This window comes from Ostrinia nubilalis, chromosome 18 (genome assembly GCF_963855985.1).
Source record: "Ostrinia nubilalis chromosome 18, ilOstNubi1.1, whole genome shotgun sequence".
Taxonomy (NCBI): domain Eukaryota; kingdom Metazoa; phylum Arthropoda; class Insecta; order Lepidoptera; family Crambidae; genus Ostrinia; species Ostrinia nubilalis.
The window spans coordinates 3,001,178-3,015,732 of record NC_087105.1 but is presented as its reverse complement, the minus strand read 5'-3'; the positions used below and the strand labels follow the sequence as shown (position 1 = coordinate 3,015,732).

Here is a 14,555-nt window from a genome sequence, read left to right as displayed (position 1 = left end):
TGTCACTATACATGTAGAGTGTAGAGTTGCTCGGCTTCGTTGAAGAACAACAAGCCTTGAAACTCGGGTATAGTGAGGCCAACCACACAGATCACACCAGTGCAGCCTTGCGGTTTAGGATGCCAATAATAATAATGACGCAAATCAGGCTTATTTTGGTCAGCTTGTCTTCACTAAATCACGTAACAACTTATTATCAAATTATCTTTAACCGCTTTATAACGCATACCACCGTCCTGTCCTGGCTGACCGCCCTCTCATATAGCCTAATGGCCGCCGGCTAAATCTTCACATGGTGTTTTACAAGGTTCAGTCAATACAGCCTCCCCCAGTTTTAATCGCAAAAGTACTGCCTATTTACTTATACTGCCCCCCTTAAGGCTAAGATTGCGTATGTAAATATAGACGTCCAGTTTGTATCAGAACCCCTGATAGCATTGAGACGGTAGGATGAAAATTATAGTCATTGCCTTGTTATTATGAAAGTTACTATTTATTATATCAAATGTAATATAATAACTTATTTGTAATGCATGTTTGATGATACAGTCTGACTTGTTATTTGTTGTGCGGTTGATTATTATTAATTAACTTATTTGCATTTGATAAATTACGAATCTTTTCCCAAATTACAATAAAGTACACACCTACTCGTACGTCTACGAGTAACTTAAAATGTAAGTCAGTAGGTTTGAAAAGTAAGTAGGATTAATTAATTGTTATGTACCTACTCAAAATTGCTTCATCAGTATTTATTTACTTGTAAGTAAAATAAGTAATCATAATTACCTATACCTATTTGTACAACATTTGGGGATAAAATTAAATAAGGAAAACACAATTACTAAGGAATTTGGGTTAAAAAAAATATTTACTTTTTTATCGCAATGGAAAAATTAAATAACAATAGCAATCAGTAGAAAAACAATCGTCATCATAGAAACGCCAATGATTGAGGTGCCGTTGTTCATGTACCCGAATCGTTTGGCCTGGTGGATCAATTCTACCAAAGAATCCATGGTCTCCAGTCCACTTGGCAGGATCTCCTCAGGGGGAAGCAGGAAAGAGTAGGTTCCACGGTCTCTAAGCTCGTAGCAGTATACTAGAGGCACTTGGACATGCTCTTTGACCCAGTCTACACTTCCACCAGTTGCAAGATCTAGAAAAGAACAAGAAATTAGTTGTAACATAGCGGTTTTTAACCACGTTTGTAAAGAAAAATGAAACGGCATAACAATGTCACGATTAGAAAACAAAGAACTTACAAATGGCTTCCGCAATGTTCCCAGTAACGTATTGTGTTCCATATCTCACTGATAACGCGCCTATTGCTCGTCTGCCAATATTTAGCTAAAACAATGACATAGTAAGTTATAAAGTGGTCATTAATCTTTTATCAATTTATTTTCAAGCCGCCCATCGTAAGTTAATAGATCTGGTGGCCCTGGTACTCAAGCCAAGGATAAAGCAGGGTGAAATCTATTTGTCCTAAAAGAAAATTATTATTAAATGATTCTGAGATAATTATAAGCTATGATATGCCTCAAGACCAAACTAATAGGTGTAACAACTATGGAAAATATTATTAAATTTTTCTTACCGCATCATGATAATTAGCAACTGGTTCCGTAGTATTTCCAAAAGGAATCAGCAGAAGTTGGCTGAACGAATGGAACGATAGGTACAGTTCAATTTTGTCCCCAATACTCTATGTACGTCGACAAAGATCGAGTTTCAATCTCAGAAAAAGGTCCTGGACCAGCGTAGCTGTTTGAAGATTGAAGCTCCCTGGGCTGAAAATAAATTTAAAGTACAGATAGATCATAGAAAATCATAATAAACACTGACATCTTATACATAATGTAATGGATTATTCTTGCAAAACTGCTAATGGGCTCCATTATTGGCTTATGTTGGGATAAATCTATAATGGACTGGCAAAAGCTGGTAATGGTGATGCAGATGACATTATTATGTAGGTACACTTTCCATCAACAGCACAGTTTAAACATTATTGCCAAGTGCACAAGCACCTAGTATCAATAAACAATTCAGTGTCAATTATTTCGTTCCCTTTATTTGATTCTTCGGACACCTTACCTAGCCAGTTGTTATTCCAATTCCTGTTTAAATCTACTCCAAATGTGGTTCCCTCAATTGGTCGCCTATTTTTGCGCCACAATCTGAACTGAAAAATATTGATAAGCATCTAGTGATATTCATATAGGTTTGAATTAACCATATTATTATTAATAATATTATAATGTTTGAGATTAAATAGTTTGAGAATTTGAGCCATCAACATATTTTTACTTACTGAGTCATGAGACCAAACATAGCCGTCAGGGTTTGTAACTGGGAAAATATACCAATCAAATTCTTTGGCTGCAGCTTGTGTTTCTTTATCTGTACTTGTAAGAAGATCGTTGATGATATAATTGACTGTAGCTGGAGAAATCCATTCCCTTGAATGTATGCCACCTTCGATGAAAATCGCCTTTTTGTTGTTACCATGAGATATTTTTACACCTTTGATTTGACGACCTTCGTATGAACTTCCTCCAATGATTTCTGATACTAGGTTCGGGTATTCGATAACTAAGCTGTCTAGCCATGCATAAATGCTATCAAGGGTGTGATATTGGTCCCATGTCATCTTTGCATTTTTAGTAAAAGGCGCTACGGTTTGCCGGTCTATCAACCTAAAAATTGGAAATGCCAGTTTAAAATTACGTAGTTTAAAACTTTTACTGAAAAATTCATAAAATTGGATGAAGTTCAACACCAATATCTAACTAACCATTCGTGTAAAGAACAAAAAGTTAACGTGATAATAATTGCATTGTGCTCAGAATTTAAATTATAAAATGAATTAGTTACTTACTCTTGTATATTTTCATGGGCGATTTCAAACCCTACCGAATTCCCATTCATAATACTTTCAAGGGAAATTTTATTTTCAGGGCTTGATAACACCATAACATGTTCAGCTTTTGGCACAGGATCACTCCAGAAATCGTACTGTTGTTCATTGTCTTGTAGATTTTGCAGTAAAGTAATTTGGGCTTCAGTCTTAGGATATAATTTATACAAGGTGTAATTATCAAAACGAAATTTTTCACAATACACACAACACACTAGACCTAAAACTAATAATATTATAGACTTCATTGTAACTTTTATGCAAACCCAATCCTTTATTTTTTATTATTTGTTTAATTTTACTACTTTCGGCATCAAAGATGAATAGAAAATAAACTAGACGTTCCAAATTATCAATTTCTGATGTTATCTATTTATCTAATTATTAAGCAATAAATTTGGTTTATCAGTTATAATGTCGCAATTAAACCGATAACGTTTATGGAGTATTATAATAAACATTAATGACAGTGCGGTAGAAGTAAAGGTTAAGTGATGGAAAATTCCACTTACGGATGTAGCTTTTATCATCAAAATTATTTGCAAATGATACGAATCGAAACTTAAACGATTAAATCAAGCGTATAGTCTCGTGATACAAGATTTAGTAATTTAAAATAATAATTGATATTATTATCTGAATTCAACGCCCTATGTTAAAGTAACTAGCATGTTAGGTCATTCATCATTGTGAAAGTCAATCATGTATTGCATAATGGAGAAAAGTATAGTCATTCTATTGGTGATTCCTTTTGAATATTTTTATTGGACAGTACCTACTAGACTTAAAAGGATAGCAAGTAAAAAACATTAAATGCATGCAAAACATTTACTTATTCTGAAACATTTTTCAATTTAAAACATAACATAGTTCGCAAAAACAAATGCTATCGTCAACAAAGATGCGTGTAGACCACTTCCACTGTTCATGTAGTCCAGCCTTCGTGCTTGGTGGATCATTTCCAGGATTGAGTCCATGGTCTCTTCGCCACTCGGCAAGATCTGGTCTGCCGGCAGAAGGTGTCCATAAGTACCGCGGTCTCGGAGTTCGTAGCAGTAGACTAGTGGAATCTTGAGGGCTTCCTTGACCCAGTCAATGCTGGTGCCGGTGGCAAGATCTAAAACATTAAGAAAATATTTAATTGAGCTTCTACTACATAGTATATTTATCTATGTTTTAGGGCACCCAAAATCTTGCATCATGATCATGTCGAACAATGAGAGAAAAACTTTGCAGTGCAAAAGTGCAATATTCTCAAAAAGATAAGTAGGTATTAAATTTTTGGCGTTAATTGATGCCTAGTGGTCTGTGTTGTCTGAATCGAGTTTTGGGGTGTGGTGAAGTTCTTATCACTTACAAATAGCTTCCGCAATGTTTCCCGTCGTGTAAGGAGTTCCATATCGAACAGATAGTGCACCCATTGCTCGCCTTCCAATTTTCATCTGAAATCATACAAGTCACTTCAGTCTTCGATACCTTGGGAATATGCCTACGCGCTACCTAAAGATTAGGCAAAAATTTACCGCATCGTAGTAATTTGCCAACGGCTCAGTTGTATTCCCAAAAGGCAGCAAAAGAAGTTGACCAGAAGAATGCATCGAAAGATACAATTCTATATCATCAGCTAGCGAGCTGATGTATTGCGATAAAGTTCTTGTTTCTGCTTCAGAAAATGGTCCTGGACCTGCGTATGTGTTGGATGATGTTACATTGCTTGAACCCACACCTGAAAACAGGACATTTTTATTTTGATTCGTTGATATAAAAGAAAATGTCAATGTATTTGGTGGATATATAGAAGTAGATACCAAGCCAGTTGTTGTTCCAGTTTCTGTTTAGATCAACACCGACATCGTCACCAAATGGACGTCGGTTTTTACGCCACAGTCGGAACTGAAAAAATAAAAAGTTACTTTATTAGATGGCCATTCTCGGATTAGCTTAAAACAATATAGCAAGCAATCTACAAGTATTTGGACGAAATGGACGTAAAGCCTTTTTAAGATTTCTTTAAATGGGAGAACTTTTCAATTCTGATCACTTATCTTCATTTGCAACACTGAGTTTAGTTACGTACTTTAGATAGTAGGTACTTACTCGATGAAAAAAAAGCCCTCCGACAACTCAAAAAACTATGAAAACCCTAATTCTGTGCCTATACTTAACATGTGATACTTACTTCTGTATGAGTCCAAATATAGCCATCAGGGTTTGTAACAGGAAAGATATACCAATCAAAGTCACGCGCTGCTGCTTGCGTCTCTTCATTAGTGCTGGATAAAAGCTCATTGATAATAAAGTTGGTCACAGCTGGTGTAATCCACTCCCGTGCATGTATGCCACTCTCAATAAATATAATTTTCTTGCCTGATCCATGGGAAATTTTTATACCTTTAATCGTTCTACCTTCATGCGTAGTTCCTCCTTCTATCGCGCTAGCTACAGTTGGGTATGTTGCAACTAAATCATCAATCCAAGCATAAATATCATCTAGTTCGTAATAAGCGTCCCAGGTCATGCTTTTTGTGTTGGATCTTGAATATTTTTTGATAGATTCGTTGTCGATAACTCTGTAAATGCAATAAAATTATTTAAGATTATCTAAAGGTTTTTGTTCTAATAGCGGCTTGAGCAAGCTTCCAAAGTTAGCTTGCTACGGATAGTTTTATAGAATAAGATAAGTTATTACCCTAATTATACATAAATAATTCCACCTTAACTCTTAATGTAATCTCTTCCAGATTTCATGAATCGTTGAATTGTCGTTATGTCCATAGTTTAATTAATAAGCACTTACAAAATGACCTCTGAGTTTTTATCACTTGGACAATGCCTGTTATCATAAAATACTAATACCTTAGATACTTACTCTTGAATATTTGGCAAAGTAACTTCAAAGCTTACTTCATGCATTTTCAAATAGTTTTCTAAATAAGCTTTATTTTCCGGACTTGATAATATCGAAACATATTCAACTTGTGGGTATACCTCACTCCAGAAGTCAAACTTATCGTCAGCATTTTCTAATTTTTCAAGCCGTATAATTTGGGTAGCATTTTTAGGTAACACTTTGTACAAACTGTAATTGTCGAAACGAACTTTTGCGAAAGTTACACTTACTAAACAAATACAAAGTAATGGTTTTAACATTTTGAAATATTTGACGTGTTGATACAAACGAGACCTACAGTTAAATGGTTTTAAATTTCCCTTTGCATGTGGTCATTCTCAACAATGTTTGAAGTACAATATAGTTAATAATAAACTTATAGATTAGTGTCCATAAAGTTTATAGTTTTTATAACCAAATTTAATGGCGTTATTAGATGCCGCTGTGATAGACAATTTGATACCTACTCGTATTATCTTTTTTCAATGTTTTCTTCCAAGGTTCATAAAGTGATTTTCTGTTATTCGGGATGAGACATGTCAGAGACTTATAATGTGATGGCTCATAAAGTTAGACAACTGTAGTGTGACCCTTGCTTTTATGACCCATTCGATAAAAAGAAGACAACGTTTAAAATTCTTAAAATATTTTGTGTACCAGTAGGTCAAATCATATAGCAATACAAATCATATACATAGCTCCTTTAATCCCTTGTGGCAAACTTTATTTTGTATTATGCTTGTGTTACGCCGGCGGAGTTCGAACCAGCGATCCTCGGATCACGAATCGGTTAGCTCGACACCTTCACTGTTGGATTTTATCGTGGCTTCAACTTTTAAAATAACAATATAATTCCATTGATGTCATAGATGCAAATTCTCCAATGTCATAATTTGGCACATCTTTTGTTTTCAAGAATAATTTTATGAAGTGACCCGTATAAACTTCTATAATTTGAACCATAAAATTTATCGGCATCATAACGTGTTATCTTTACGACGTGAACTTTATTGATACTTTAGTTGTTGTTTCATTGGAAATATTTTGAAGCAAATACGAGTATTTCTTCTATCGGTATTGTTTAGTTAGTGTAGTATGTTACTTGTATAAGTCTTTGTTTTAGGTACAATTATTGGATCTAAACTATGAATAAATAAATAAATATCTTTGGACATTTCACACTGCGCCTCTAGTCCCAAACTAAGCAAAGCTTGTACTATGGGGAATGTACATAAAGATAGATTCAAAACTGCACTCAAGACAGTAATCATCAAAGCTAAAGCCAAAAACTTTATTTCTTTACTTAAACTCTTGTAATGTATGATAAGTGTAGAATAGATTACAAATAAAAACATAATTGACTTTGATATCCTCAAGTCAAAACAGACAAGGTAAATAATATAAATTAAACCAACCAATACGATATACCACATTTATTTCCCAAATTAAATTACATTGATAAACCTGGCTTCTCTCAGGATGGCCATAACTGAGTCATATGTCTCCTCACAGCTGGGGAGGACTTGCGCTACAGGGAGGGTGTAGCCCCAACCTCCTTGGTCCCTCAGCAAGTAAGTGGCTACGATAGGAGGGTTGAAGCGGAATTTGATCCAGTCAGCTGAGGTGCCAGTGGAGCCATCTGAAAAAAAGGAAAAATAAAAACTTTAATGTGCCCTGTGGTTTCAACAAAATCAAAATGACCTATATCTATGTAGACTAATTAAATTAGTACTAACAAATCATCAAATGCTCTTAAGGAGCCTACCTATACATGTCTCATTCTTTTTTTGCCCTACCAGCGCTTCGAAACAAACATTTGGCAAGTGCTGAGAAGAAGTGCCGCAACAAACTAAGTCACCACCGTCTGCCGGTTTAATATAAAAAAGTAGGAAGTTAAAACAGAGTAGAATAGGACTACCCACACTCTTCTCGTGGAAGATAAGAGGCGAATAATGGACACCATGCGAACATCAGGGGGGAGGGAGCCAATTCGAATGACCAGGGTGGGGATTGTTGGCCGAATCCTCCATTTGCTTTTGGTAAATTAGAGAGGGTCGTGCTCCTGTAATGGCGACAGTAAATATGACCTGATAATGATTATGATAATTTCAAAGTAAAAAATGGCTAGTACTATAATAATTCTACATGGGCAGGGCACATAGTACGCAGAACTGACGGCCAGGGGCAGCAAGGTTCTGGAGTGGAGGCCGCGTACCGGAAAACGCAGCGTGGGACGTCCACCCACAAGGTGGAACGACGACATCATAAAGATAGCAGGAAAACGCTGGACGCAGACCGCTACCAACCGAGTAACTTGGAATGCATTGGGGGAGGCCTATGTTCAGCAGTGGACGTCCTATGGCTGAGATGATGATGATGACATAATAATTCTAGCTCTCCAGACCAGGAAAACAAAACACGATTTATACCTATTGGACTTACCAGAAAATTGTAAAGAGGTTCCAACTAAATATTGGGTTCCGTACTTGACGGCTAGTGATCCCATAGCTCTTCTGCCAATGGTGACCTGACAAAAGATAATGCATTGTTACTTTGTTTTCTTTGCAGTTTCTGTAGAGAGCTACAGAAGAAAAGGATTTTTGAAGTAATCGGCATTATCAAAACAAGTCCCAATTTATTTTTCATTGTTTATGGGCCTTAACACGAGGGAATAAAGTTTAAAATATGGTGGAAACTATATTCCCACTGCCATATAAGTAAAGGGTCAAAATTAACCTACGTATTTGTTACTTTAGCTCACCATCTCATTGAAGTTGTACAAAGGTGTCGCAGAGTGCGCGAAGGGTATCAGCAGTCTCTGCCCAAAACTTCTCAAGGACAAGAAGCCAGTGGTGCTCCCGCCAATTGAGTCAAGGTATCGAGCCATTTGTCTGGTTTCTACTTCGGAAAACGGACCAAGACCGACGTAGTTGTTGGCTGATGGAGTGAAACTGCCGCCTTGTACTGAAAAAAAAAGAACAATAAGATAATAACTTAAAAAAAAAAAACCGACTTCAAATGCGTGAACACAAAAAAAAACTAAAAATTAAAAAAAAGTTCTACCCTTGGGGGTGAAATATTTTCTTCCAATTCGCATGAAACCACCCTTTTGATAATACCTATTCAACAAAAAAATAATCGTTCAAATTGGTTCATAATCGGCGGAGATATTGCGTATAAAAAAGTTCATCCCCAATTTTCCACCCTTGTGGGTGAAATATTTTCTTCAAATTCGCATGAAACCACCCTTTTGATAATACCTATTCAACAAAAAAATAATCGTTCAAATTGATTATAATGGGCGGAGATATTGCGTATAAAAAAGTTCATCCCCAATTTTCCACCCTTGGGGGTTATTTTTTCTATTTTTAAATTTAAATATATACTACCTATACGCCGAAAAAACATTTGTTCAAATCGATTCATAATTGGCGGAGTTATCGCGTAACAAACATAGAAAAAAAAACATACGGGTCGAATTGAGAACCTCCTCCTTTTTTGAAGTCGGTTGAAAATATTAATAATAATTATACATATTCAGACTTTTTATTTACTCATAGACTGGTCATTACATTTCTCATGCCAAAACCCAAAAATATAGGAATATTCGTGTCCAGACACTTAAATTTAAGACTCTAAATTTTGGCTTAAGTACTTTTGTAACGCTTAAAGCTACATGAACTCAAATTCATATTCCGTAATTATTGGACTTCGTTTAATACATTTTTGAAACTTCTAATCTGATCTATGTAGTCTTTGGTAAGTATTTGGAAGCTTAATAACGCCTCACAGTGCGCGTGGACGTACAGGGTCACACACAAACCAATCACAGAGCTGTATTCCACGCTGTGCGTTCGATTTGCTGCTTCACATAAGCAAATATAGTTTGTGAATAAGGCCGTAAATACATACCTCCCCAATGAGAGTTCCAGTTCCTTGAGAGATCAACGCCAATAGCAGCATTAGATAATAAGGTTGGTGTTCTATTTTTGGTCCAAAGTCTGACCTGAAATATCATTTAAAAGGTAAGTAAAAGTAACTTTATTCACTTTTCGAAATTCAACACAAAAAACGGTTTAACAGACAAAACACAAAATATTCATGTTGATTCAAACAACTGAGGGTAGAATCTTGGTGAGATGCCATGAACTACCGTAAACGTGTGCAAGAAGCTCAATCAGACAAGCACTAGATATAGATAGTTTCATCCACGAAGACGCGCCCCACCATCATTCTTTCGCTAATGTTTGAGTGTTATCGGTACACGCTAAATTATTCACGAGTGCACACGCACACTACAACAATGACGCTTGGATCTCTCGGATCAAACTCCCAGCACCCCGCGCTTCCTAGACTAAAAACTGGTGGGGTGCGTCTTCGTGGATGAAACGATCTATACCAGGCCGTTGATACAGTAGGAATACTTGTGGTAAGAGTGTATTAATAACAAATTAATAATATACTTACAGAGTCCTGACTAAACTGGTGTCCATCTGGATTCACAATCGGGAAGATGTGCCAAGTGAAGTCCTGCGACGCTTGCAATGCTTCAGGGTCTTCTCCTCTAACCAGCTGGTCTACGATGTACGTGATGACGGTGGGCGACAACCAGTCGGCTCCAATCTGACCACCTTCGATGACGAAGTTGCGGTCGCTGTTGCCCCTGGATATTTTGATGCCGGTTATGTTTCTACCTGGAATGGATGACAGAATGGAAATTATCATAGTATACTCTAATTCCATGATACAATCTTATAAATTAGTCTATGGTACATTGAAATTACGCCCTTCAGCTAGAGTGACAGTTTGCGAAAGAACGCTTCTTAGGATTATGCTGAAAATTGAGTCAAATTGTACGTATTGGAAGAGGCTTATGTCCAGCAGTCCAGCTGTTATGGACAGATGATGAGGTTGACACACTGAAGGGTATAAAAACACTATGCATTAGGCATTCTTCCTAGAGTAGGCAATATGTATCTACTTCTATCTACAAAAGTGTAAAACATTGACAATGAGATTTTTACAATGGAACTTTTCATGTTTAGCTTTCGATTCCTTTCCCTATCGTTCTGCCTCGATAGTAAATACTGTAACACTTGTTATTACACTAGTTATTAAGTGTCTCAAAACATGTTTGTTTACCTACCTTCAAAAGATCTTCCAACGGTGATCAAGGAGACAATATTACTTTGTGTCTGCGCCAAGTGCTCAAACCATTCATAGATATCATCAATAGTTTGATAGTTTGTCCAAAATAGTTCTGGCTCAGCGCTCCTTCTTTTACGACTGTATAACTGGGCATCGAAGGCTCTGAAAATTGCCAATAAAATACACATCATCATTATCATCATTTCAGCCATAGGATGTCCACTGCTGAACATAGGCCTCCCCCAATGTTTTCCGTGTCGATCGATTGGTAGCGGCCTGCGTCAAGCGCAAATCACTTACAAAGGAGGTCATTTACATAAACTCGGCAATAATAAGAATCTATAGGTACTGTCTTCGCAAAAACTCTTAACTTGACTTGGTAAATGCAGCACCATCTCGTGAGTGGCTAATCAAAATAAAAAAAGTAATTACAGAAAAAGTAGGTTCAATATAATCTAATTATTTTGTGGGTATCGGCCACTTTCATTAATCTGACACTTTTCTAATCCACACTAATTAACGGCTAAATTCATTATAAATCAGATTTTAATAAAATTTGGAATATGAACTATTGCTTACTCTTGAATATTATCCAACACCATTTCACTGTAAATGCTGCGTTTCTTCAATGAATGCTCGAACTTCTTCCTCATTTCTGGAGGAGCCGCTATACTGGCATAGTCTCCTGCTTGATTCACCGACTTCCAGAAGTCAAGGTCTTCATTCTTCTCCAGTTCTTTTAGGAACTTCACCTGATCTTCATTTTTAGGTTCAACTTTGTACAACGCGTAGTTATCATATCTTACTTTCTCTGAACTAACGATCACCACTATACTTAAAATTAAAAATTTGAGTAACATTTTACTTAATTTATACTAAACTAATTAAAGCAAAAAGAACGTTTGCTACTAAAGTTTTATCAGCCAGCGTAATGTTATCTGTTTTGCCTTTTGATAAACTCGGATTATCGTTGAATTTGGTATTTTCTTTAATATCATTAGTAGTGATAATGATAGATAGATTATCAGATATTTGTGTCAGTCTACCTAATACATAAACTATAATCTAAATTACTGTTGTAAATTAGGACAAGATAAGTATGTAGACGATGACTGATTTAAAAATTGCTTCAGATAATTAAAATACTTCACCACATTCCCAGTTTTGTGTAAAAAGAATTTGTTCTTTCCATGAGAAGACATCGCTTGTAGTGATAATCGCCAATGGATAATTTATATCATGACCTAAATGCTTAACTTATTTTGTAATTATAAAATTTTATTGCATTTCAGCATTGTTGAAATATAAAGTATCTAATTTTAAAAGAGATCTTATAAAATTTCAAGTACCTAACTAATTTTCCCAGAAGAGAAAAAATTGACATTGGACCATTTCAGTAAGAAGCCAACTTCAAAATGGGATTTTTTCCCATTTCGTAACCATCTACTAAATTTGGCTACGAAATGGCCCAAAGGCGTAAAATATCACTCTGAGTCTCCTCTTTTTCAGTATAAATTCCTCTTTCATAACTGTGAAATCCTTCAACCGATATTAATATAGGTCAAAAATTCGTGCCATTCCACATTATTGTTCCACATTTTGCGTTTAATGAGGGTTTATTATAAATCCGTTGACGCATCAGCCCGTCAGAGAGGTCACAATGACAATTTGTTGCGAGTTCGCAAGATTGATTGCCTGAAAGGTAATTAGCCACGGACTGGTGAACGAGGTAAAGCCATATTTAGCTTGGATGTTTTTGAAAAGGATTTAGTGGGTACTGTGTTTAGTTAAGGTAATTTTACTAATTAGCGAATATAATAAAAAAATATACCTAAGTTTTGTCTTCACAACTTTTATGCCTCAACTACTTGGCCAAAATTGCTGATAATTTTGTTTTAGAGTTTAGTAATGTGTGTGTATCTGCTAATAATTTCAGATAATCATCATCATCATCATCGTTTCAGCCATGGGACGTCCACTGCTGAACATAGGGCTCCCCTAATGCTTTCCACGTTGATCGATTGGTACCTTGCGGCCTGCGTCCAGATAATGTTTGGCGAAAAATAATTTGGCCAAACGGAGGGATACCATTTCATACACATACTTCTGTGTTCACTCAAAAGTGCCGTTTTGCGGGATCTGAACTGGATCTGAAAAACTGGATTGCCGTGACAAAAGAAATTAGAATTCTAAATTCGAACGGATCGGCTTTTTTGCGGTTTTTATGTGAATGTTAATATTAAAGTACTAAACGGGATCCTGCAAAAAACGGGATGTCTCTGTAAGAAGAGCCTTATTAGTCCTCCAGTATAAGTACAGGTTTACAAATAAATCGCGTTTCCATTCATTTCCCGATGCTCTGACAGGTGAGTTCGTCCTACACTCCAGGAAATTATGCGGGAGAAGTTTGACGGCCGATACGGATCCAGGAAATGATCGGATTTTTGGTAAACTGATTCATAAATCATACCATTAATCATGACTATAGACACGTCTTATTTTATATTATTATATGACACTACAATAATTGACAAAAAAATATTTTGGCAAAGTTCAGCAGTAGGTAATAGACGTCCTGCAGTGGCTGAAATGATGAAAATAATAATTAACGCTTAGAAGGCAGTAAAATAAAATTGAGAATGTTACTAGGTATGCAAAATCACTTGAAACCTGTGTTACAGTTAAGCTTTTACATTTACAAATACATTAGTTTTTATTTTATTCAAAAATACCCAGTAGTTATGATTTTATAGGCATTCAAAGTTCGCTTAAATATTGAGTCCCGCCGACGGTCACGTGACCCCGCGTGACGTACATTCACAGTGTCTGCTCACTAGAAAACGGATATAAACATACTTAAATACATTTATTTTGTAAATACAATCTTATTAACATATTAACACCCAGACCCATCACAGAAATTAAAATTGAACCAAACCCAAACTTGATGCGATTGTGTCGTTTTATTGCGAATTACCTTCCAGCTTCATCATTAGACCCTGATTACTATATAGAATTAAAATACTCATCGATACAAAACGAACGAGCCCAAACTCGATGCATTTAAGTCGTTTTATTATAGAGTTCCTATGGCCACCTTCCAGCTCCATCATCAGATCAGCTCCATGTCATCATAATATTGCATGGTCATCCAAATCACATGTGTTTGCGAAATTTCAGCTTAATCGATTGCCTGGAAGTGGGTCTTAATTCAGCTTGCAAGATTCCACCCATACAAATATGAGCCAGTCACTGTAATATGACGTCACGCGCATAAAATGGCGGGCCGGCCGCCGCCCGCACTTTTAAAATTCAATATCTTGGAAACTAATTGACGTATCGAAATAATTCTTTCACGTGTATTTTTTATTTTTAACAGAGAATACAGAAAGCTAAAAAACAAAATTAGTGAACATTCTTCATTGAACAAAAAATAGTTTGGGATTTGTGTCTTGGTGGACGTACTCTGAAAAGTCTAAAACGACTTTAAAAGCTTGATTCAAACTTGAGTGTAAATTAAATGGGTATTTCTCATCGCCACGGTTCTCATCGTCACCTTCGTGGCGAATTTTATTTCTAACTTATTTCAACTTT

General features: G+C 36.0%; 2 protein-coding genes across 2 annotated transcripts; both read right to left on the bottom strand.

Annotated features, from left to right (window-relative positions):
* Window positions 1-852: 852 nt before the first annotated feature.
* Window positions 853-6,131, bottom strand: LOC135080499 (zinc carboxypeptidase A 1-like). Its single transcript, XM_063975132.1, is given in 13 exon segments — window positions 853-1,159; window positions 1,266-1,350; window positions 1,601-1,709; window positions 1,711-1,788; window positions 2,094-2,188; window positions 2,318-2,702; window positions 2,885-3,035; window positions 3,837-4,040; window positions 4,281-4,365; window positions 4,447-4,649; window positions 4,732-4,816; window positions 5,103-5,493; window positions 5,793-6,131. Coding segments are annotated over 13 exon segments (2,415 nt in total). The 5' UTR covers window positions 6,074-6,131; the 3' UTR covers window positions 853-896.
* Window positions 6,132-7,231: 1,100 nt separating this feature from the next.
* On the bottom strand, window positions 7,232-11,900 carry LOC135080361 (zinc carboxypeptidase-like). The gene is made up of 7 exons (XM_063975009.1): window positions 11,541-11,900; window positions 10,960-11,123; window positions 10,281-10,507; window positions 9,726-9,819; window positions 8,575-8,777; window positions 8,256-8,340; window positions 7,232-7,452 (listed from the first exon to the last, which is right to left on the bottom strand). The coding sequence occupies exons 1-7, from the start codon at window positions 11,819-11,821 to the stop codon at window positions 7,259-7,261; spliced, it is 1,248 nt and encodes a 415-aa protein (XP_063831079.1). The 5' UTR covers window positions 11,822-11,900; the 3' UTR covers window positions 7,232-7,258.
* Window positions 11,901-14,555: the final 2,655 nt, after the last annotated feature.